The sequence below is a fragment of the Perognathus longimembris genome, chromosome 16 (assembly GCF_023159225.1).
Source record: "Perognathus longimembris pacificus isolate PPM17 chromosome 16, ASM2315922v1, whole genome shotgun sequence".
In the NCBI taxonomy this organism is placed as follows: domain Eukaryota; kingdom Metazoa; phylum Chordata; class Mammalia; order Rodentia; family Heteromyidae; genus Perognathus; species Perognathus longimembris.
In genome coordinates, this window is record NC_063176.1 from 6,513,439 (window position 1) to 6,539,929 (window position 26,491).

At 35.0% G+C, this 26,491-nt stretch overlaps 1 protein-coding gene across 17 annotated transcripts in view; it reads left to right on the forward strand.

Moving 5' to 3' along the window:
- Epha5 (EPH receptor A5) overlaps window positions 1-26,491 on the forward strand; it is a 263,125-nt gene that overhangs the window by 194,074 nt on the left and 42,560 nt on the right. For 9 of the 17 annotated variants that reach the window (XM_048364408.1, XM_048364411.1, XM_048364394.1 and 6 more), the window contains one exon: window positions 24,480-24,545. The exons of the other annotated variants lie outside the window; for them this stretch is intronic. In XM_048364408.1, the coding sequence (XP_048220365.1) occupies window positions 24,480-24,545 (66 nt within the window). The remainder of the gene's footprint in view (window positions 1-24,479; window positions 24,546-26,491) is intronic. 17 annotated transcript variants of the gene reach the window in all.

Genomic DNA, 26,491 nt, shown 5'->3' on the forward strand with positions numbered 1-26,491 from the left:
TAGCTTTTTAGGTAGATAATTGGAAATGCAAGCCTCATGGACTTTCCTTGCCTACTTTCCTTGAACAATGGGGAGTAAAGAGGGGAAAGCAACAGAAAACGAGGGAGAGGACAACAGTGTTCAAAAAGAAGTGCACCCATTACCATACTAATGTAATTCTACCCTCCCCCTGTTCATCATCTTTACAATAAATGACATTAAAAGAAGAAAATAAAACACTGGAGGTGGCGCTGTGGCTCAAATGGTAGAGCGCTAGCCTTGAACAGAAGAAGTTCAGGAGCTGCACCCAGGCCCTGAGTTCAAGTCCCAGGACTAACAAAAAAAGAAAAAAAAAGACAAATATCTGCCTTCTACAGAGCGAGGATTGTAGGCATTAGCCACAGGCTTCAGGCATTTAATTACTTTTTAATCTCCTGAAAAGATATTTGCTAGGTAAAATATTTTATACCTAAAGAATAATTTCATGTCTCAGTGGCAATATAGATAACCTTATTTTAATACATAGCAAAACTTTTATATTACTTGATGCATGTAATATTCTTTGACAATTTAGAAGATCATTTGGGTTCAAGATAATATGTATCTTGAAGATTCATGTTCGGTGACAATATACATATATTTGTCCACACCAGAGAAAAATAATTTAAAGTTATGACATTTAGAATACTATAGAATTAAATTATTTTCAAGGAATAAAAGACTCAACACTTTTTATTCTAATATATTCAAAAATAAAAATGAAATCAAATACAGAGATTTTCTAATATTTTCAGTTTAAAATTGAATATATGTAAACATTAAAAGTTTTCGTTCCAAGACATGGTTTAACATAACATAGGCAAATACCGATGGGAAAAAAAGCCTTAGTTTACAAAACAGGTTATTATTCATATTCTTAACTATACCTAGACACTTGGTCAGCAACCAGTTCAGCGATCAGTTCAAAACTTTGTCTATGACTACTTTCTTTCTCAATAACCTTTATGTATTTCCCCATAAAATACAAACAATTGCCATTCACTTAACTCTCCTGTTTTGCACAGTATGTTGTTTCTTAATCTTTGTCTTATTGGCAAAAAAAGAATATTATTAGCTTTTTATATCCTAATTTGGTGCCTCTTAAATATCACTTATATGTACTGTATTACTGATATACATTGTTTAATTAACTAGTTTTATTAACTAGTTTATTAACTAGTTTAATTAACTAATTTTTTCATAGTTAGACTCTTCTAGCTAAAGTAAGAGAACATTTTTACTATATCTTTTTTCAGTTCTCTTCTTTTCCTTTCTTTTTTCTTATTATCAAACTGATGTATAGAAGGGTTACAGTTTCATACATTAGGCATTGGATACGTTTCTTGTACTGTTACCTCATCCCTCATTCCCCCTCCCCCCTCTCCCTTTCCCTTTCCCCCCCCGCCCATGAGTTGTTCAGTTCATTTACACCAAACAGTTTTCTTTACCAGCCATACAACGGACAGAGGCCTCATATCTAAAATATATGCAGAACTGAAAAAATTGCATTCATCCAAAACAAAACCGCAAAGAACCAATAGCCCCCTCAAAAAGTGGGCTAAAGACTTACAGAGACTTCTCTGATGAGGAAATGAGAATGGCCAAGAGACATATGAAAAAGTGCTCTACATCACTGGACATAAAAGAAATGCAAATCAAAACAACATTGAGATTCCATCTCACCCCAGTAAGAATGTCCTATATCAAGAAAATTAACAATAACAATTGTTGGAGGGGATGTGGCCAAAAGGGAGCCCTACTTCATTGTTGGTGGGAATGTAAACTGGTTCAGCCACTCTGGCAAGCAGTATGGAGATTCCTCAGAAGGCTAAACATAGAGCTCCCCTATGACCCAGCAGCCCCACTTTTGGGTATCTATCCAAAAGACCACAAACAAGAACACACTAAAGCCACCAGCACAACAATGTTCACTGCAGCACAATTTGTCATAGCTAGAATCTGGAACCAACCCAGATACCCCTCAGGAGACGAATGGATCAGGAAAATGTGGTACATATACACGCTGGAATTCTTTTCCTTTCTTAAGTTCATTCTTTTTGAATTTCACTCTGTTTGCACTTTTAAAGATAGGATACCAAGGGGCACAAGTGGCTCATGGCTGTAAACCTAGCTACTCAGGAAGCGAAGATCTAAGGATCATGGTTTGAAGCCAATTTGGGCAGGAAAGTCAGTGAGACTCTTTACGCTAATTAACTACCAGAAAACCTGAAGTGGAGATGTGGCTCAAAGTTGTAGAATGCTAGCCTTGAGCTAGGAGCTCGAGGAGAGTACCCAGGCCTTGAGTACAAGTTCCATGACCTGCCAACAAATAAAGACAGAGAGAATAGGGATGTTCACCCTAAAAATTGTCTCCTCCACTCTCAGCATAACAAGAATTTCTAATTAATAATGTTTAGTGTATATGTTTGTCTGAATCAGGGAAGGGAAGGGAGACATCAAAATGATAAAACAAAGGATAAAGGGTGAGCGAATGCAACAATACTTACAAGCCAACATGTTGTAAACTAACCATACAAGTCTGGGTGGGGGGATAGAGGAGGAGGAAAGATGGGAGAAAAGTGAGGAAGAAGGTAACTAGTTTGCCATGAAATGTACTCACTACCTTACATATGTAACTGTAACCCCTCTGTATGTCACCTTGACAAAAATTTAAAGTAAGGTTTAATGTTACACAAAGTACAAACAAGTAGCATTGTAGTAGTGATTATTTTTAATTTTTTTTGCATTATAGACTTCATGGTATAAATAGCTTTTTTCAGTACTTTGAGGTTTTATCATAGGTTCATGGATTCATTTGCATCTCAAAAGATGTTTGAGCTTGGCTTTTATTTAAATTGATTCAATGTGCACACATGGAGGATTATGATACTTATACATTACATGCTGGAGTCCATAGATATTTGCACATCCTCCTGCAGCTGAACACAAAAACAAAAACCAAAAAACAGAAGAATTTCCAGATTGTAGTAATTTTTCTACTGGGCTTAGGAAATGATTTTTAAGTCCATTTAAATGTGATATCTGCATTATGGTGTTTGTGAGATGTTAAAATATATCAGAAAACTGGTTTAATGCCTGAAAAAAATAACATAATCTAGGCAAATGATAATCTTGATCCTGCTCAAAATTTGCCTGGATGTAACTGCTAAATACTATTTATTTGCTTCTCATTAAATATTTGGAACCGATTCTCTTTAAGTTATCTGTTTCCTGAGGGAAAGAATTATTCAAAACCCAAAGAATACAGTGTTTGGAAATTATAAGAAATACCACAAGAAGACCATGTCAAAAAGACAGAGAAACAAGTAGCTTATATAAAACATTGATTAGGGATTTTATTGTTGTTATTACTTGAAAATAACACTATTTTTTGCAATATTTTGGAATGAGCTTCAGGTCTTTACAAGTAACTTGTTCTTCACAATTATCCATTCTAAAGATTTATTGAGTACTTATTATTTATCAATACCAAAGTGAGTTCTATACATATAAAAATTTTAGAAGAATGTTCTTTCCTCAAAACGTTTTTGTTTCCCTTTAATAACCAGATACATATACAGTATTTCATTTAGCAAAATTAAAATAAGAGTAAAGAGAAATGTTTTACAATTCAAATGGTATCAGTATCATTTTTATTTGGACTAAAATAATGGCCTAATTCACTGAGGTCTTATTTTAGGCTTAGCACAATTTGTATCTAAGATAAGGCACTGCATTTAGAATACAATTCCATGGACAGAAAAACTTTACAAGCTCATTATAAGCCAAGTAATACAGCTGTGCAGGTATTATAAATGCAGCTGTTGAATTTAGAAAGGTTCCAGAATTCTCTCTGCTTCGAGTTAAACAAACAAAAACATGGTTAACTACAGCAAGTATTTTTTAAAGAGTTTAATTATTCTGAAACCTATAAAATAAACTTTTTGCATAATGAAATAACAGCATAATGATATCCACAAAAAATGAATATAGTTTTAACATTATCTAAATATGACCTACTACTAGAACCTTTCCAAAGGTTTTGTATATAATAGTTTATAACCATATTATGTCTCAATACTAGCTCTATGTCTGTTGTGTGTGTGAGAGTGTGTGTATGGTGTGCGCATGCACGCGTGCATGATACATGTGCATGTACATTCTCGATCTGGGGCTTGAACTAAAGGCCTTATGTTCTTACTGAGTTTATCCACTCATGACTGGAACTTTCCCACTTGAGTTAATTCTCCAGTGCATCAATTTTATTTCTGTTAATTGTGGATAGAAATCTCTTAGATCTGTCTGCCTTGGCTGGCTTCAAACTTCTATCCTCAGGTCACAAGCCTCCTGATTATCTTGGATTCTAAACATTAGCTATGAGTGCCTCGCTTCTATAGAGCTGACAAAAATATTTTCTTGGTTTTCCATCTATCCATCACTAATCCTTACTCTTACTTTTCCCTACATGTTCCCTTTCTCCAAGAATCTCTTGGCTTTTTACTTATTTGTATAAACTCTTCTCCCAATCTCATCCTTTCATTTATATGCGAAAAATCGATGACCTGTGATTTCTTCTTTGGTAAACCAGTGTTCTTTTTTTTTTTTTTAACCTGAGACATCTGTTCACTTCTGGTCTGTCTCCTATAAAATTCAAGATGATAGAAAAAAAAAACATTTTAATCTTTGCTATTACTCCCACTACTTGCGCCCAGGAATAAAGTAAAAAATAAAATAAAATAGGCAATAGTCTCGATTCTTGAGGTCCACTCAGCCCTCAAGGCCTGAGCTCTTCAAAATAGAACTTTCCCACTAAATGAAATCATTTCACTTTCATGTGTGTTTCTGGTTATCTACTGCTAAAAAAAAATAATGGTATTAGCAATTTAAAACTTTGTAACATCGGCAATATGAGTAAAATGATATTTATAACTTGATATCAGTGAAGTCTTGGCACTACAGTTAATGAAAAACATATACTCTCCCCCATTACTGTACCTGGTAAATTGTATTTATTCTAAAATCACACATACCAAATGTCACCAGTTTCATGACTATTCCTTATTATATGAAAGCTGCTAATTTTCTGTGCATCTTAAAATCCTCCGTAAGTAATTTACTATACCTATCTTTCTGTATGTGCAATGTAAACACACACACATCGTGTACAGCTCCCACTACATGGCAAATGACAGTGCAAAGACTTGAAAGGAACCTAATATTCAAGACGCTTGAAATTATATTTACGCCATTATCAGTATGTTGGTTTTTTTTTTAACTTGGATCTATTCAGTTGCAAATGTTTCAGTCCAAAAGAAAATGATAAAACTTGTAGCTGAACGGTTTCAGGAGATTAAAAAGATAAAGACAACATTCACACACTGATAAATCTAGGTGTTAAAATGATATCTGGTATGCAATGTGAGATTCATGACTCAAGGAAGCTCTGGCACAACCCAGTATTGAAAGGTGCTAAAAAACAAAGTTATTGGGAAGAGCCCAGGAACATCTTGACATTAAATGTTGCCTTGGAGGAGGAAGACCTAGCAAAGAGGCTTAAAAAGGAGGACTCCTTGAGGCTACGAAACAGGATGCAAGGTTTGACTCACTGAGGAGGAAAGGAGACTTTGTGTTGACACTGAGCTTGGGCTTCAGCATCCTTACCATTCATTTTCGGAACTAATGGGACAGGGGATCTGATAGAAAATTCCTAACCACCTCCACAGAGTGAATCACTCAACAGAGCACTGAACATCTAACTAAACAAAAATGAAGAAATTCCTTTACAAGACAGTGGCAGTGTGGAAGGGAGTCATGGAGACGGTGACACGAGGGTCCGTTCTACAGAATGCAAGTGATCGAAGAATAAGCAAAGAGGGCCTCTGTGGACCATGTTTCCTCCTCCTCCATTTGCTTAGAACAATATTTTTGTTACTCCTCGATATTTTAACTTTTCCCACACCAATCATTCTTGCCTCATAAAGCCTTTCCAATCATTATACCCAAAGCATTCTCTCCTTGTACAGAAGTCTTGGAACAGTATATTCAGCATTTAATTTAATACCACAATTTAGACCACTAATAATCTGGTATCTTCTATCTTCTGTCCACCAGCAACTACTCAGGGATGAACAACTCAGTGTCACTCCCACATAATCCAATTAAAAATTTGACTCATAAACAGAGGAGCCAAAGATGAACTGTGGATAATCTACATTTGAATATGTGTGTCCATTCCTCCCAACCTAAGATTATAGTATGGAAAGTTAAAAGAGTTATGCTGATAACACACACATAAACATAATAGGATAGCCAATCCCTAAATGTTTTTTCCTCCCTAAATAATAAAATTTTTGATACTGTCAAGAAATATTACATAAAATCTAGAAACTTTCCTGATTTTATATTGTCAGCTATTTGTTATCAGTACCTGCTGATGCTAACTAACATCACATTGGGCACACTGTTCCCAAGCAGCACTTTTTTAAAATAACAATGTCAGAAACATTTGTACTTCTCTTTTTATTCTCTTCAGTGTAGGAGCAACATGTCAAAAATAGTTGGCTTCTCTAGTGCATGATATTAAAATCTTTTAATTCAGCACTAGTTTACTTTAAAAGAATGCTTTACAAATATTCGCAATTACATATGCATGAAGTTTTGAAAAGACACTTACGAAAAGTAAACTCAGATGGACATGGTGGCACACATTTAGAATCCCAGCATTCTGGAGGCCGAGGCAGGCAGATTTTTGAGTTTGTGGTGGCCAGCCCAGGCTGCATAATGAAATGACTTATTGAAAAAGTGTATCAATAGTTGATAAATTAACAATAGATGTGACTTGATAAACTGTAATAATTCTAGACAAGTCTATTGATTTAATATCTGAGAGTTGTATCCAATTTATTTCCTCATGATTACATGCATTTTTCTTCAAAGGCTCTAAATCAAAAATAATTATAGAGCAGGTCATAATTTATTAATGAATGACAAATGGGTATCTGGGCAAAGTAATTCCAGGAAGACAAAAGAGCAGTGTAGCAACTAATTGCCCACAGTGGGAAGTAAAGCATCCTAGGAAACTGAGCCTTTTGTGGGCTACTAGATCTATTGCTTAGCACTATTGAAGATCCCACCTGTAATTTCTCACAGATCAAACTTGTTAGCATCTCTGTGCCCCTCAGGATAATAATACGAGGCATATATTTCAAAGAAAAACTATGATACTAGAGAAAATAGGCAATCAGTATCACATTGACTGGTAACAATAGAAATTATTTTAGTAGAGAATTTAAACAACACTTAGATTGTTGCCTAATATAAAGCAAAAGACAAATCAAAAGCCTAAACCCTATAAGAACAAAATGTGCTTTCTGTCCAAAACTTCCTTTGCCCAAAGCTCCATTTTTAGATAAATTTGGGCCCCATCTGAAATAGAGAAGAGGCCAAAGTGCCAGAAGTTGCTGGGCTCTGGCAGAAGACCCTGCTAGATTTCTGGGAATTTTTCCATTTCTCTTGGAGGCCATAATCACACAGGAACCTGTTACCCAGCTCCAAGATGAGAATCAATACCAATGTGAGATGACAAAAAGCAGAACATTTTTGTAAGAAAAAAGTGGCTCCTGTTCTGCCCTTATCTACTAGATTATTGCTGAGAAACAAAGTTTAGACTTCCATTTGATTTTAAAAAACCAGCTCTAAGTCACGTTTGTTCAAGATACATTCTCAGAAAGGCCTTGCATGAGCCAAGAAACAAATAAATGCTTCTAATAAATTGGCAACTCAGTCTCAAATAGCCAAAAACCTTTGCTAGGCTATGTGGAAGGATTGACTTTAGGTGCAGCCAATAGCTGTGACAATTTTAGTGCTGTAAAGCATACTATATTCTAATTTTTTATTTTTGTCTTTAGTGTCACCTTTTTCTTTTCTATTTTTACTGTTATATTTGAATCTCACAGCTAAATGACCTTATTCATTATATCCTATGGAAACACAAGTTTTAATGTCTCCGTTTAAATATTCAGTGGTTTTCGGTCTTGTAGTACAATCACACATTGACATAGGCACAAAAACGGACAGAAAAATGTGTTGCTACAAAAGTATGTAGAGACTCATAGGACATATACAAATAGATATAAGGATATGGCCCTTGTTTTCTTTTGGGTTATATCCAGGTCTTCCACAGACCATAATAAGTTCCTCTTTCTGGGCTGATATTCATTATTGGGGGCCTACTGTGTGCTAGAGCAAGGGTACATGGTGAGAGAAAAAGATGGTGTAAGAAAATAGATTAGTGAGGAAATGGTCCTTTTACTGAGTTTTGAAAGCAACCACTGGATTCAATTGTCTTTAGTTCCAATTTAAGAAAACTTTTACTATCATGCAGTATGTCTAGTGACTTGAGCAAATGATTTTTTTTAAAGAAGTGGATCTATAAAATTAAAGACACATGGATGACCAATGTGAGCTAATAAAGTTCCAGCACAGAACTGTATTCACACTGTATTTGCTTTGAACAGTTTATGCACATCATTCTACTCTTGTAACAACTAGTACTGTAACTATACACAGCAAGTTGTTATATAACATCAGTTGTTTGTAGTTATCATGGTAGAGTTCCTTTACTGGTGTTGTACCTGATCTTTTCTTCCTATTTGTGTTTTAATGTTGGACTTCACATATGGATGATAATATGTTGGGGGTTGTTCTGTAATTTTTAGGAGGTCATTCAGATGTGGTCAGAAAAGGAAACATAGAGAAACTCAGAAGGACAAAACCAATTACCACTCAAAGATATTTGCAACAGAGGCACATGTCAGGCAGGGCTAATAGGAATACTGAAAGAAACAGGAAGCCTAGCACACAAATAAGAAGTATAGGGTAGAGCTTTCACTGATATTTCTAAGGAAAATGGAACAATAAAGGAGGGTAAATGGTACAGAATTGGATAATTTGAATAATTTTTGAAGACGAATGCCTGAAGCCCTCGAATCATTATTCGAACAATAACTCTCTACTGTATAAGTCACCTAGGATTTGACTGGAAAATTTTGCATAGTAAAATCATTTTCTGAGGAGAACCCTTTGCTCTCAGTAGGAATTGACATCCACTGAGAGTGATCATCTCTCCACATACAGAAAGGTATGTTTATTGTGAGTGGTGATATTATTAGTTTTTTTAAGTTATCAAAAGTCTACAATGTATATAAACTTTCTGAAAGTGTTTTACGTTGGGACTATAGCAAATTGTAAGGGAACAAATGTAGTTTATTTTTATATTTTTTGTTTGCATTTTTGCTTCCATTGAGGTTTTTTATTGTCTTTATTTAAAAGGTGATGAGCAGAGGAGTTACAGATATGTAAGTAAAGTAATGATTACATTTGTTTTTAGGCAATCCTACCCCATCCTTCATTTCTCACACTTACCCCTCTGTAATCCCCTCCACCCAACTTGTAAGGTTAATATCCAATATGTTGTTGAATATCATTGTTGTGTTAGTTCGTCCTTTGACCTGCTGTTTTTGTGCTTCCCTTTTCCTTCCCCTGGTCAAATAAACTTTTATACCAGACATAAGGTACAGAATATTCAGAGAGATGAAAGAAACAATGACTAAAAATTAAAAATAAACTAAAAAATATGTACTGTACATAATAAGAAATTCTTGTTTCCATATCTTGGAGTTCATGTTGGGACACTTCATTATATATAGACCTACATATTAAGAAATTGGGTTGTTGAGATTCCCTTTTGAGGATACCATAGACATATTCTAGATCTTACATATGAGGGAAACACTGCACCCTCCTTTTCTTTGCATTTATCTTATTTCACTTAATACAACCTTCCATTTCCTTATGAATGGGGCAATGTCATTCTTTCTGATGGAGGCATAGAATTCTAATATCATAACTTCTTGATTCATTCATCTACTGAGGGACATGTGGGTTGGTTCCATATCTTGTCTATGGTAAATAATGCTGCAATGAACATGGTTGTGCTGGTAACTTTAGTATGGCCTTGCTTGTTGACATTTGGATATTGGCCCAGAAGTGGGATTGATAAATCATACATAGGCTGTATGTTTAATCTTTTAGGGAACCTCCATACTGCTCTTCCAGAGTGTTTGTACTAGTTTGCATTCCCACCAATGGTGTAGTTGTCTTCCCCTTTGGCTGCATCCTCACCAGTGTCTGTTGTTAGATTTCTTGATAATGACCATAACTGAGGTGAGGTAGAATCTCGGTCTTGTTTTGATTTCCATTTCTTTAATGCCCAAAGATATTGAGCATTTCTTCATGCATCTCTGGCTGTTCATATTTCTTCTTTAGAGAAGTCTCTAAGTCTTTAGCCCTCTTGTTGATGGGATGGTCACTGAGTTTTCTTGTTATGGTTTATCTTAACCTTAATTTCACACTCCGGTTTCCATCCTGGAAGGCAAAGACTCATCAGGTGAGTAGGTTAAGAATAACTCATATGGAAACATTTTCTTGTTTTTCTGAGGCTATTTTAAGAAACTTAGAACCTTTATCATTCCTCCAAATGGACCATTGATTGCCTTCCTCCAAGTGTACTTCACACCTCTGATGTTGTAGGATTTTTGTGAGGTAGTTATACTAGAAAGATAGATAGACCCACTTAATTCCATGTCAGAATTTATTGACTAACAATAACTTAAAACCTGTGTGGATTTTATTGATTTTACTATTCATCAAATACTATGGATTTCAGTTGGTAGCTAAGAGCATTGGCATTCATATATTTCTTTATTCCAATTGCATTGGCTAAATACCTACCATCTATCTATCTTTATTTTACCTATCTCACATCATACACACACACACACACACACACTCACACACACATACAGTCATGCATATATATTACATACTGTGTGTAAATATATATCACACAAATACATATATATAAATACTACAGAATAGCTAAGAAAAGGGTCAAAGGCACCACGGATTTTTAAGAGTTCAAGAAGCCACACTGAACGAAGGTCAGAGGGCTGATATGGAAGTAAAGATAATCACTGTATGCTGATTAGGGACGCACACACACACACACACACACACACACACACAAAAACACACGCATATGCACACTCACACAACACCATTCACAGAGCTATTCTAGTACAGAGCTAGATTGAGGTGTAAACTGATTCAGGTATAGAGCTCACTCAGGTTTACCAAGTCCTGAAAGATGGCAATTCAAGAGGGCAGGATTATCCTGTAGGGGGCAGAATTTGACCAAACTGAGCTAAAGCCCTAGACACATAGTGGAGAACTTTTTAGCTGTTGAGCGTTGAATGAATACACTGAGGAGCTTGACAGGACATTGATGCACCCAAGTTTTGGCTTCCCTCTTTTATTTATTTATTTTTTATTTATTTATTTATTTAATATTTTAGCCACTCCTGGGGCTTGATCTCTGGGCCTGGGTGCTGTTCCTGAGATTTTGTGCTCAAGGCTTTTACCCTTTAGCACTCAAACCACAGATCCACTTCTGGCTCTGGATTAATTCCAAATTTTCTGCCCATATTGGCTTCACACATCAATCCTAAAACCTCAGTCTCTTGACTAAGATTAGAGGAGTGAGCCACCAAGTGAAAGCCTTGCATGATCCTTTGGTATAGAGTGTTCAATAAACTCATGGGCCTGGCTTTTCTTATGTCATTTTGTATAACCATGTGATCATGTGTTTCTGGTTCCATCTCATAAGTTCACAGGTGGTAACATTTTATTTGCACAAGTAAGTTATTTATCAGTCTGTTCCTCTTGATTTATGATTGCTACATGATGATTTTTTGCTTACCATAAGAAGGGTTTGTAGGTACTTTTTCTTCAGGGTTTATACTCAAAGTGGAATAAAGCTGCTTTGATAAAATGGAGTCACTCAAATCAAGGCATAGACTGGAAGTTAGTGCGGTGTGAGGGACAACTTAAAGTAGCAAGATCCTGCTCTTCACAGGAGTCTTTGTGCTACTCTAACACTAGTGTGCACATTTCCTTTTATTTAAGAAGCAAATTTAATAGGTTTCTGTAAAAAATTATTCCACTTGTTACTAAGAAGTCTTTTGCTTCCTTATCTTTGCAGTTCTTTACAGCCTGGATATTAATTTATGTACATATGAATTTATGTACATATGAATTAGTGTTGTATTTTACTTTTGGGTGCCTTTCTCCCAAGACTGACCTTTTTTTTTTTTTTTTGGTCTCCCTATGAATTGGTACCTTGGGTCCTGCTTTCTTTGTCATGTCTATTTGTTATTTATTTCTAACCCCCACATATCAGGGACACAATGTACTGTTGGTCTCTATGTTCTAGGCTTGTCTCACTCAACATGATTTGTTCTATACCTGTGCATTTCCCTGTGAATGCCATTATTTTATTATTTCTAATTGCTGTGCAGAATTCCATTGCGTACAGTCACCACATTTTTTGGATGCATTCATCTGTGGTGGGGCACCTGGGTTGTTTCCATATCTTGGCTATACCCTTTACCTCACACAAAGCATATACATGTGCACAGTGGCGGGGGGAGATGCAGTAGAAAGGGCCCAACAGCTGCAATAGATACTGATGAGAACAAACTAAGCAACTCAAGGACAGCAGGGAGGAGGGGAAAAAATAGAGAAAAAGAAGGAACAGGATACACTAAGCAAAAGAAAAGAAATATATATGTATATATCACCCAACTGGAAGAAATTGTTTTACAGTTAATAATCATAGAGGCCATAAGCATTGTAGATTAGAGTGACAATGTATGTCAAGGGTAGGATTTTTTTGGGGGGGGGGATGAAAAAATAATGACGAAAGCAAGGGGTGGGTTGAGGGGATGGGGGGAGGGAAGGAGGGAGAAAAATGAGGAAGGGGATAACAAGTATGAGAAGAAATGTGTATGTATTCACTACCTTAAGTATGTAACTGTAACTCCTCTGAACATCATCTTGACAATAAAGAAAACAAGTAGTAAATAACATTGGTTATTTAATATTGAAATTTAATTTTGATGTTTTCACTCTAATGTCAATAGATACTGGTTTCAAAATATTGACAAATGTTATAAATACCCATGTGTAGCATGCAATTATATACAATACAAAGAGTTGAATACACATGTTTTTAAAATATGAACAAATGTCAGATGTAGTCAAATACTTTCCTACGCCTTCCCCTTTAGACAAACTTGAATTTTTTCACACATTCTCAGAATTGACATTGTTCTTAATCAGTTATGTCACCATGAAATCAATATTTACATATAGGAGATGGTGAACATAATTACATGAACATTTTGGGACTACAAATGTCTGGGAAGCCAATTTGTCCATTTGGAATGCTTTCATGTTTATAATAAGGACCTTTTAGTGATTTATTTTTCTGTCAATATCTCAATTTTCATAATTTTTCTATTCTTCTTACTTCAAATATGCACCCAGTGGTCTGCTAGACTGACCATTTCTCTAGTAATGTGGAAATTTTGGGACCAGCATAAAGCTGTCCTGGAGTCCAAACAATTTTCAATTAAGTTTTCCAACCCTCTACTCTCAAGCATATGTAGGAAAATACCTACATATAATAAATATCTCCTACTGCCCAGTGTATTTCTTCTCAAATCGTGAATTTTTAAAGGCCCTCAAAAAAACAAAACGGAAAAGAAATCATTCTAGATTCTTAAATATGTGGAAAGAGTTAGCACAATTAACTTGTGTGCATCACTCCTGAAAAACAGGTGTACAAAATCTTGTTCTGACATCCCCAGTTTAAAAGTTGATCAAGGATCATCTGAATATACCATTTTTCTTGAAGTAGATATAATCAATTCTCTGTCCATTCATAGTTTTCTGTTGACTCCAAATACAATATTCACTTAGCATTTGATTACTGCCTCTGGTCTTCTTTGGTTAGGTCCCAACATATTTCTGAAGGTCTATATCTTTAAATGAATGTATTGGCTTTATGAGGTCACCAGGTCATCTTGCTACTCCCACGTCATTTATCCAGTCATCTAGTGACATTATAGTTTACGAAGTTAGCATGACTAAGTTGGCCACATTATTTTCAAGTTCGTATTTTACTGATATATGTATTTATATTTTTAAATTAAAATCAGCCAAAAAATCCAAAAATATTGAAATAAATTAATCATATAGATAGCATCAGGTAAATATATATATGTATACATATACACACTTATTTATCACAGACAGAATATACTATATACTATATATCATACAATATACATATATTGTATATCACCTCATATATATATAACCTCTCTCTTTGTGTGTGTATATATGTATATATAATGTAACAATTTAAATTTGATTTCCTTATCCTTTACTTAATATTATAACTTTATTTTCCTGACACATTAATTAGCTTTCCTGCCCCTAGGATATTATACTTAAGGAAAACAACTTGAAATAAGAATGATTTATATCTTATTTCAAGTATTCTGGGGTGTCAGTTAATGGTGCACTGGCTCGGTTGCTATGAGCCTATAATGAGGCCAGTATCCAAGTGGAAGAGCATCCCAGAAGCCCATGAAAGGGGAAAGCGGCTCGCCTCATGGCCTCTAGGAAGCAGATAAAGGGTCAGAGACAAGATAAAACCTTCCAAAACATATTCCAAGTGAACTACTGCTACCACGGTGGCAGGCCTTCCTAATAGCCATTTGGCAAGGAACTCCTGAGTGCATGAGCCCCCTGATGGTTTAGTACTCTCCTGACACAATCCTGTTCCCAAAGACCTTCTGCTCTGCACCCTTTGTCTCATTTCCTATCCACCAGATAGCACCTCAGTAAATTCCCAGGGTGTGGAAAGCAAACATGCACTGCCTGCTTGATATCCTAAGGTCTAATATTTCGATATATTTAACCTTTGTCCCATGTGCTTTTCGTGGCTGTTTAGGAGGAGTGTATAATTTGGATTTACTATTTCTATCTTTAGTATCCTTAGCACACATTCAGATAATTCAAAGTAAGGGTCAGTGCACATGAGCATTTTTTTAATTGTTGATCCATATTGACAAATGACCTTTATAAATCATTGTCTCAATTAGCATTCCCAACAGAGCATGAAGTTTTCTTGTGTCTTACAATGAAGTGCTTCTTTGCTAATTTAATAGGAGGACAAGAATGCTCTGCATTTAAAGTTATATTTCTCAAGCTTTATAGGTCCATTGTAATATAAGCTATATTATAGACTCACTCTATTATCTATTCTGTAGTGGTGTCTATAGGTTCTTTAACCTATTAAGGCTAGTGGGAACTTAATATTTAATATAGTAAAAACATATTATTGTAACAGCCCAGCTTTTGTTACTTTTTCATAGAGTTTAATTTGTATAGCATAAAAAATAATTTTGTGAGCTTTTGGATTTACAATAATCCTTCACACAGAGTTGTGTAAAATATTCATTATTTTTATCACTCTTCCTGGAACTCATAGATATCGACCTCTAGCATATTTTAACTGAGTGTCTATATAGTCCATTTGGACTGTCTCTGACCTATTATTATTGCCATAATACTATCCTATCTAACTTGTGCCAATATCATATTTTTTTAATTGTACTAAAATATTGTCCAGTACTTGACACCAGTACCAGGTGTATAGTTAGAAAGTATATATTATCTTAAATAAAAATGTTTAACATAAGTACATCCATTTATGTAAATTTCTATGTACACATACATTCATACAAAATTATGTGTGCAAAGCAATTATAACTTACTTCAATGACTATGTTACATATTTGTATAAAATATTAAAAGAGTAGACATTGTATAAATTTCAATGTCTATGATTCTGAAATACCATACTTCAAATACCATGCTTAAAACTAGACCATGTGATTTTAAGATTGCAAGCAAATACTAATAGTAAACAAAACTTACTAGGATTTTAATAGATTGAGAGAAAAATGTATCATTTGGCTTCCTTTTAAATCATCCTCATAATATTCAGCTCTAACAAGCTAGTAAGAAAATGCACACTACCTTAAGATTTTAATATGTTCATTATATGTCCACAACTACTTTTATTATTTAGAAGTGAAACAATTAACTTGAAACCCTAGTTCATTTGATTTATTTACATAAGTGTTTAGTGCTGGTAGACAGTTCAATTATAGAAAACTAATTTAATCATTTGGATGAATCTAAAGAAATCAGAAATTATGTGATCATCTTATGGCTTTGACTAATTTCATACCCAAATATATTTTTTAATTGATATTATCTTAGTGTGTTTTTTCATTCAGACAATTGTGTTTAAATTGTATGGTCTGTGTGTGTGTGCTTATGTGTGTGAGAGAGAGAGAGAGCAAGAGAGAAGAAGGAAGGAAAGAAGGAAGGAAGGAAGGAAGGAAGGAAGGAAGGAAGGAAGGAAGGAAGGAAGAGAAGGGAGGGAGGGAGGGAGGGAGGGAGGGAAGGAAGGAAGGAAGGAAGGAAGGAAGGAAGGAAGGAAGGAAGGAAGGAAGGAAGGAAGGAAGGAAGGAAGGAAGGAAGGAAGGAAGGAGAGAGTTGATCCTAGGGTTGAACAGGACCTGTGTACTATCCCTGAGATTTTGTGTTTAAGGCTAGTGCTCTAAAACTTGAGCCATGGCTCTACCCTTGGCTTTTATGGTAGGTAATTAGAGATCAGTTTCAAAGATTTCCCTGCCTTATTAGCTGGCTTTGAACCATGAATCTTAGATCTCAGCCTCAGCCTCCTGAGTAGCTAGGATTAAAGATATGAGCCACTGGTTCCTGGCCAACAAATGTGCTTTACAAACATACTTTTGTCAGCTGTATATTTATAAGCATTTTTAAGGTACCAAAAGTAGCGTCACAATTTGAAGATTTATCTGCTTTTGGATTTTTTCCTTTGATTTTCTTAAAATAGGTGAAAACTAAAATAGCTGAGCACAAACAGGTCCATGATGAAAATTATACACTTTTCTCTAAGAAGTATCAGCCAAAGATCATAGTTAGGTGAGAGGGAAAGTTCAAATGAAAGAATTTCACAGTAACTTTAAGCTTTTGGAAATGGAGACAGTTACTGTTTGTTTATTGTAGGCCTCAACCTTCTGGGGGGAAAAAAGAGAAAATAAACTACTAGATCAGAATGTTTAGTACTGATCCAAAATAAAACTAAAAATATGATTAAGAAGATGAATGCATGTATTTTCCCTTAGCTGAGCTAACAAGGGTCATTTCTTCTCTGGAAGTGCATTGGAACCACAAAAATGAAAACAAACACACGATGTTTTTACAGAGATTTCTATAAGAAGGAATCTTCCAACATCGTTTGCATTTGGCAGAGGATCCAAGGTAGGCTATCAGACACTGCATAGAAGGAGGGCTTTAGGTGTGCCATGAGTGGAAGATATTGGCATGGAAAAATTAACACTGAGCAAACTACAGCCAGGCATCCTAGAAAGTACGGCTTCCTCTGTATGGTCATTTACTGGAAACGAGTGAGAAGGAGAGCAAATTGCAGGGAAGCTGGCATTTTTTTCAGTCCCACGTTTGCCCTGGAGGCTATTCGTTTGTCATTTTGTAGATTGTGGGTGTTGGGATAAAGTGAGAGGAATTGGTATGAGAATCCCTGATATGATTATTTCTATCTGAATAAGAATCACATCACTTTATAGGAAAGGATGGCTGTGGTCTGCACCTTGAGGCGAAGGAGAGAATGTCAAGGTGATTCTTGATGCCCAAGCCATGTGGTTGCCAATGCCTGCAGCTTTCCGGGACTCCTTGGCCCGGTTCGCCACAGCACCCCTGTGGTGTTCTGCGGCTTCCTCTACCGTAGCCTCAGACGTCATTCACTGATTGTACTTTCTTAAATACAAACCGTTTTGAAAAGTAAGAAGTTAATTTTCATATGCATATACACAAAGTATTTTTAATATTTTTTTCTAATCTTTAAGGACTTTCCTGTCCTCTCCCCAAATCAGATAAACTTGCAGGCAAGGCAAAGGGTACAGAAACAGGACAAAATGGAACAAACCAAATGGGGAAAAAGGAAAGGAAAAAAAGAGAAGAAAAGAGAAAAGAACAGCAAGCAGTACAATATAAAAAGCTCTTGTTTCCATTTCTTGGATTTCATTTCAGTAAGCGTCCTTTTACATGATCATATGCACATAGCTATTGAGCCTTTGCCATCCTCTCCTAAGACTGGTCCCCTTTTTTTTTCTCGCTGTGTGGTTCTGGCACATAAAAATGCCATCACATATAGGTGGATATAATGGGTTATTCATATAAATCATACTGTATATCGTTGATGTGACATTCTTCCCCTCACCCAATTGGATTTGAATGTTCCTTTTCTTCATAGAATTTGTTTTATTATTGTCTTTATAGAGTTGTACAAAGGAGTTGTCCTCTACCAAAGCAGTTTATGAATGCAATGTGTCTTTATCAGTGTCACTCCTTTCAACGTTGTCACCCATCCCTCCCCACCTGCTGCTTCCTTCATTTTTCTTAATGTTTTAGATTGTACATTGCATTATTGATTGCATTATTGTAAGATACTAATATTAAAATAGAGATAGTAGGAGGAGAGGGAAGTAGGAGGAAGAAAAGGAGAAAGTAAAGGAGGAGCAGGAGTATTCTTTATAAGCAATTAGCATTGATTTTTCTCATAAAGCACAGCAGTTTAACACTGTTTAGGTCAGAAATATGGTAAATAAAGAACTGAGGTTTTATGTGCTCGTTCTGTATTTTAACCTTTTTTAAAAATTTTCTCATGTTTAACAAAATATCCCTTGAGCTTTAACTTGGCTTTGTCAGGAAATTGTTTCAACTCACCAGAAAAGCAAAACAAAGCAGAACAAAACCTGGTCATGGTTGTGTCTGTCTGCTCAGCTAGGACAAGAAATCTACAATATGTCACCCTCAATTCAAGTACAGGCAAAATGAAAAATGAGATCCCATCTCAAAAGTAAGTTACAGAAAAAGACTGGAGGTGTCGTAGAGTGTCTGTCTGGTAAAGGCAAGGCCTCAGTTTAAATCCCCGTAATACCAAAAACAAACATCAAAAAAATAGTGCATAAAGGTAGTACAGGGAAGTTCTCTTAGTACGGTTTGATAATGGTCATGGTAAAATTAATGAGCCTTGATATAGTTCCAAAGGCTAAATTGCTAATACCAGACGCTAGGACATCAATGCTATAGGCATTATGTTGTGTCATGTGACAATTTAAGTGGACCAAGCAATTAATGTTAGTAGCATTAATCATGAGTAAACATTTCCCTCTTTTTGTACGTGTGTACAAACTTGCTACAAATTTAAATTTTTTCATAATTAAAATTTTAAAAATACATGATAATGACTATATTCTTCAATAATCTTCATGAATTGTAATTCTCTTTGTAAATTTGCTTAAAATATGAAGCAAAATCAGTAAAATTTTGCAGAGCAAACTGAAAAATCTTACCAACATGCTAATGAACACAACATTCTGACGAAAGTGATCTGATGTTTTCCTAATTACAAGTATAATGCCATAATTTTCATGACTTAACATGCTCCGTAAATACATTTGATTGGAAAAAAAATAGACGATCAATCTACGTATACACTCTTTGCCCTAAGGTGATCTTACTAAAATAAGAGTTAAAAAGTTTTCAAGTGCTGACTGTTTTCCCTGGGTAGTGTGAAGAGCTTCATCTGTATTATTAAGTCATCCTTCAAAACTACCCTATGTGGTATTATGATTTCATTTGCATCGATGACTAGCTTACTCAAAGGCATATATTGGGTAATGTATATATCCAGCACTGCGGAGTTTCACTAAAATCCCAAAGCTTGTCTCTAAGTTTGCAACACAATGATGTCAAAGTCTGAGGTCACTTTTCTTGCTCTCTGATGGGTTTTGAGGCACCGATGCCCATCAGCTTGTGATAAAGAGAGTTCTTTATTAAAATATCCTAAATCCAACATGTATTTTCTGGAGCTAATTTACTAAGCACCATGGCTTAGCAACACAGTGCTTTGGTTGTTTCCCTTCATAACTGCCTGTCAGCTTGGGTGCTGTGGCTTGGAGTTTCTGGAGGGAGCAGTCCTCTGGCAATACCTGAAAACTCACAGTATTTACATGAATCAATGGCTTACGGACTGCTTTTGAATCACCTGTAGGTTGAAAAATTATGTTCTACCATGGTAAATCAGGAACAGATCCCGTATTGTTTTATTTTTAAAAATGAGATGCTACGTTTTACTGTCAAATGTTCCATGTAACGGACTATCTCTTCCTGTTTTCCCCAGCACCCACTACCAGTGAACATTATTGTTGCATTTAAACTGAGCTAACATTGCCTCTTAGTAGTTCTCTTCTTCTTCTTTCTTCTTCTTCCTTCTTCTTCTTCTTCCTCCTCCTCCTCCTTCTTCTTTTTCCTCCTCTTCTTCTTCTTTTTCCTCTTCTTCTTCTTCTTCTTCTTCTTCTTCTTCTTCTTCTTCTTCTTCTTCTTCTTCTTCTTCTTCTTCTTCTTCCGCCCTCCTCTTCCTCTCCTTTTCTCTTTCTCCTCCTCCTCTTTGTTCTGCTTCTGTTCTTCCTTCTCCTTCTTTTCAACTTCTTTCCTTTATTCTCAAGTAAAATGAAAGTATTTTCTCCCTAATGAAAGTACTTCTTTTGTGAACATTCTCTTCCCGTGTTTCTCTCGCACACCTAGTGGCATCCTATTGTTTCCTAATACATGAACATTTGCGTAGCAATTTAACACATCGTTCATCCATGCTGAATCTTGTTTAGTTTAGTATCTTGAAGCATTCTTACCTAGAGGTGTAATCACCTAGTTTCTCCAGGAGAGAGGTTATCTTATCATTCATAGATAGATAGATAGATAGATAGATAGATAGATAGATAGATAGATAGATAGATAGATAGATATAGATATAGACAGACAGATAGATAGATAGATAGATAGATAGATAGATAGATAGATAGATATAGATATAGACAGACAGACAGACAGACAGACAGACAGACAGACAGACAGATAGATAGATAGATAGATAGATAGATAGATAGATAGATAGATAGATAGATAGATAGATAGATAGATCAACTCTCTGTAAGACTTAAATGAAGTTTCATTTGGAAATTCTTTGGATCTGGAAAGCTTCTGTTATTAGAATTTCATCTTTCGAAAGACAAATCAAACTATATTGTTATAACAGAGACAAACAAGGTCTCTTCTTAAAATGATAATCCCCCAAAGGCTAAGCTATTTTAAACTTGGATAATAACTGTGTCCTAACAGCTGCATGCAGTTACCTCTATAATTCTACATGCTAAAAGATGATGGGAATGAAATACCTATGCAGAACCATATCTCACAGAAACTAGACTGACTGCTATTGCTAGCATACATTTGTTTATGATTCGAAATTATCTCTAATGCTTATAAGCATTTTCAACCTGTGCTTACCTCATCTTTGTTTATGTATAAACAATGTCTTTTTAATACATCTAGTGCTGTGGTGGTACTATAACAGTTTCTACAGTATTTATTGCACAAGATGTATTTGGGGGAATTATTCTACTTCATATCTTCAAAGAAGAGGACTTGTTTTTACTCCCTAAATAAGCACAATATGCTTTTATCCCTAAGTCCTTAGAATATGTTATTTATGGAAATGATTTTAAAATTACATTGGCTATTCCATAGTTATGTGAATTAATCTGCATGCAATTAGTTATTTAATTATAATATAATGGAATATTTCGTGTGTTAATGTCATATAGATCATGAAAAAATCAATGCTTTTTATGAGGAAGATCTATTCTCTCTATTTATACTTTTCTATTTTTCTCCAAAATATATATGATATGCTAGACATTAGTAAAGTGAAATACATATCTTCTGTATTTTCACAAAAACCTAAGAGAATAAGATCTATTATTATCACAATTTTATAACTTACCATTTAAGTTCAAACCAGGTTATTCAGGTTATATAAGGTGATTTATTCAGGCCACATTAAAATAAGTCCAAATAAGTATCAGTACAAAGTCTAAAATAGTGATTCAGAAAAAATAAAAGTATAAGTACTTGATTTTACCTGATATCAAGTTTTTAATTTAAATGTGATTGGAAAAATGCAGTGGAATTTTAAATAATAATAATAATTTAGATCCTTCAGGCTTAAAATTTGTCCTTTGGCTGTTACAGTGAAATGCACAGGTATGTATGTGTGTTTATGTATGCTAATTCATAACACACAGTGCTTATATTTTAAGAGAAATAAGTAAAATGTTCTTACTGATTTTAAAAATCATTAATGTCTTTTTTAAAGTAATAGAAGACTGAACAAGTAGGACACGATTGCTATAATGGCCATCCTCAGTGAAATTGTAGCTTCCCTAAGCACAATTCTGGTTATAATCTGTACACTTTTTCATAGAGGGGCAATTATATTTTACAGGGAGATGGAAACATTGTCAAATATAAATAATTATTTATATATTTGGAACTCAGACATACAATTAACACTGATACACGAACTTTCTGTATTGGGAAATATCAATAAGTTTAGATAATTGTGCTACTAACAGTAATTACTTTAACACATTGGCATTCATAATATTGTAATTATAAAGACAAAAATATTAAGGAATCCCTTTCATCTCAAGGTATTGACATTCTTTTTTTTTTTTTTTTATGGCCAGTCCTGGGCCTTGGACTCAGGGCCTGAGCACTGTCCCTGGCTTCTTTTTGCTCAAGGCTAGCACTCTGCCACTTGAGCCACAGCGCCGCTTCTGGCCGTTTTCTGTATATGTGGTGCTGGGGAATCGAACCTAGGGCCTCGTGTATCCGAGGCAGGCACTCTTGCCACTAGGCTATATCCCCAGCCCTTGACATTCTTAAGGAAGGACAAAAGATTTAAAGGGCCAAATAAAACATCATAAATTCATAAGCCATACCGTCTTTGTCACAACTCAACTCTACCTTAACTTTTTAAAAGAAGTCATCATTAATGCATAGTGAGTATAACTATGTCACTAAAACTGGAGTAATACCATGGCTTAGTTTGCTGCTTCTAATCTGAGTTGTGAGGTAAAGTGCACACTTGTAGGCAAGAAGACCTAAGAAAAATGTTAGTAATTATTAAGATATCATTGGAACAAATGTAAATAGGAATATGTTGAGATCTAACAAAGCATTTTATAGATGTTTTGCTTATCTTTAGAATATTACGTTATTTTGATCAAATATACTTGTGACTTGAAAATACAATGACAATAATTGTTTGGCATGTTCTTTAAAACACTATCACAAATAGTCAAATTGAAAAATCAATGTCGTAGTTTTTCTTTTGATGATTATAATTCCATTTTAGAGACAATCAAATCATCAGAAAATCAGTACTTAAAACATCACCAGTGCAACAAAGAAAATTTAAAAACACATGGATCAATATCTGCTTTTCCTTTGAAAAAGATCCATTAGAATTTGATTTGTAAATACATATCTGTCTTCATTCACATTTAAATATTTATTGGATATTTCATTTTCTCCTAATTTGATTTTTTTAAAAATACAGCAGATATATAGCATATAAAGTTCAAACAGGCAGATTTTAATCAAATGCCTGACCTGCTAGTATATTATATTGTTAGTGAGCTCACATTACAAGTGTCTTGAAGTCACTATAAATGTTATTCATAAAAAATAAGTGAAAATGGGTGCATTGAAGCACTAAATAACTTCTGTGTCATATTCTATCATAGATTCGTGTGGTTTCAATCAGCAAAGTGCATTTTCTTAAACAATTTTTTTGCATCTTCTAGCAGTTTTTACCATAATTAGGTGGAAATTGCCATACTGTGAAAGTACTTGTACTCAATTTCTATACATTTTGCTTTTCTATACAGCTACGGATCTAAAAGAATAAATTTAGAGTTTCATTTTTAAAATCTGAATAGTTAAATTGCTGACCTTCCAAAAGTGATTGTAGGTTTCACGGGCATAAAATTTTACTAACATGAGAAATCAGTGAGTTGAATGAATAAGAAACTTTTCTAATGTTAAGCTGTCAGGCTACTCATGAAACGTGTCTCTAAAGAACCATTTAAAAAAAGAAAAAAAGTCTTCCAAATTTAAGTTCTGAGAGATTTCTGAGAGAGACATCTCGATGGGCTTAGACATTTTGGTCCGTATCTATATATTAATTGCAAACGATGAAAACACTTTGGGTTCTGATATTTTCTCTTGGTTGCTCTTTTTAAGTGCAATGAAAGTAACAGTTTAGTAGTGTCGCTCTGTCTTTCTTAACCCATGAAGTGCTCCTGAAGTCTTGAAAGGCAGTGTGGAAGACACAAATGGTTGCATGCCTTGAGATGCTCTTGCTTTGGGAAAGCAAAGCAGACACCTGAGTGACTCCACCAGCGTGTGGTGAAGCTGTACTTGCCAGGGCGTGGGATCCTTCCTTATCTTGGGCTCTCTTGTTTGCCTTTCAGTTGCTGCGATTGTGGCTGTGGGAGGGCTTCTTCCCTCTGCGCTGTTGCCCATCCAAGCCTCATATGGTTAGTGTTCCCTGCGGCTGTCACTCCTGTGTCATGTCCACCTCCATGTACCACCCTCCCCATCTGTCCCCTCTCTCCATGCGTGTGTGTGTGTGTTACCATGAGTGCACCCGTGACCCCTCCACGGGGAGAAAGCGCACAGGAAGCCCTTTCCCAAAGCCGAATTTTAAGGGATGATTTCACAATGGATTATTTCAAAGGACAGCTTGAGCCCCTGTGTCCAGCATTCGCAGTTTTCTTCTGAGGTTTTCACTGTGGCTCTGACTCAGACTAGAAACTGTTGTACGTGATAGCATCTGTTGCACATGAATACACTGTTTTTGTTTTGCCATTTTGTTTCACCACTCTATAAAACCCATAAAACCCATGCACATGGAAGTAGAATTCTGCTTCTGTCAAGGTAAACAAAAAACACCTTTTCCATCTCCCGGAACCACAGAATGACCCTAATGTCCTGGCTATGTCGGTGTTCGTAGTCATGTGGGTAGCCATGACATTGGTTTACAAAATCAGGTATGGTTTTTTGATGGCTTAATTTTATTAAACTTGAGTTATTCCAGTTATTTGAAGTGATACTATTTTGATAGCACGAAGATAAAATATGTCCATCTCTGGTATCAGGGTCCAAATGGACAAATCTTAATCACTTATAAATTTTTAAGTATAATTTAAAGAATTGGGAATAGAACAATATGCACTGATACAGAGAACCAGAGATTAGTATTCATAGCATTAGAAGGACTTCTGTGTAAGAGTGGGCTACAAAGAGGGAAAAACTCTAGGAATTGCTTTATAGATCAGTGTTTAAGTCCTTGAGCTCATGATGGAGTTTTCATGCAGAGTCAAATTTTGAAAGATGCTATAATGCACTTGAGAAGATTATAGATTTTCATAGTAACATTTTAAGTTGTTACTAGTGTGCTCTAGACATGAGTTACTTCTGTAAATACAAAATATGTATGTGTGAATGAGTAAAAGTGCCCATAAGAGAACATGTAACAACACCAGTGACTTCTGAAAACAAGCAGATGAAAAAGACTGATGAAACTCCATTCCTTTCCTCAATCACTTGAATTTTTGTTAGAAAATGCTTTGAATTTAATGCACAAGTTCAGATTTTTTTCTAATTATTTAATTTAATTTGATTTAATTTCAGCTACTTGATAAATTATGCTGAGCATGGGGCTTCAGTGACAAATACGAAACCTGAAATCTAAGAAAGGCTAACTTACACACTAATGGTTTCACATGGTGAGATTTTCCTATAGTATACAGCACTAAAATTGGTCATCGTATTGCCTATTCTACTTTAGTCTCAAATTTAGTTCTTATAAGAGACAGATTATCGCTGAAGAATGGACACAAATTAAATATTGAAAATGCATAAGAAATTTATCTACCTTAAATTACATCTCAAAGTTACTTATATGAGAGCCAGAGCAGGTATGAGCTTGTGTCAGGACCTATGAGCAAAGATGAAATGTAAGTAGAGTGAAATACTTATTTTTAAAAAAAATCAGCATTCTTTTTCTACTGTCTAACTGGAAAAAAGAAAGTCAGATTTTTTCTTAATTGCAAACATACCATGAACAAATTAAACTTTCTCTAATATCTTTTTTCAAATAATGTCAAGAATTGAAAAGAAAAGGAATGTGTTTTATGTGTGTTTTTGTGTGTGCAGAAAATTACTCCACCAAAAATATCCTTAATTCTCAATAAAATATCAAGTATTTATTGAAAGACTTGCAGAATAGCTGGAATATCAGAACTCTGATCACTTAATTTTGTATATACAGTGGTATATATACAACAATAGCCACAGGAATCATTTTCAAGAAAAACTATCATCATCATCAACATGATCATCCTCATCACATCACTTACGACTATCCATCTTTATATTTAAGGTTATATATTTGTCATTTAAGACTACAGATATTTATAGT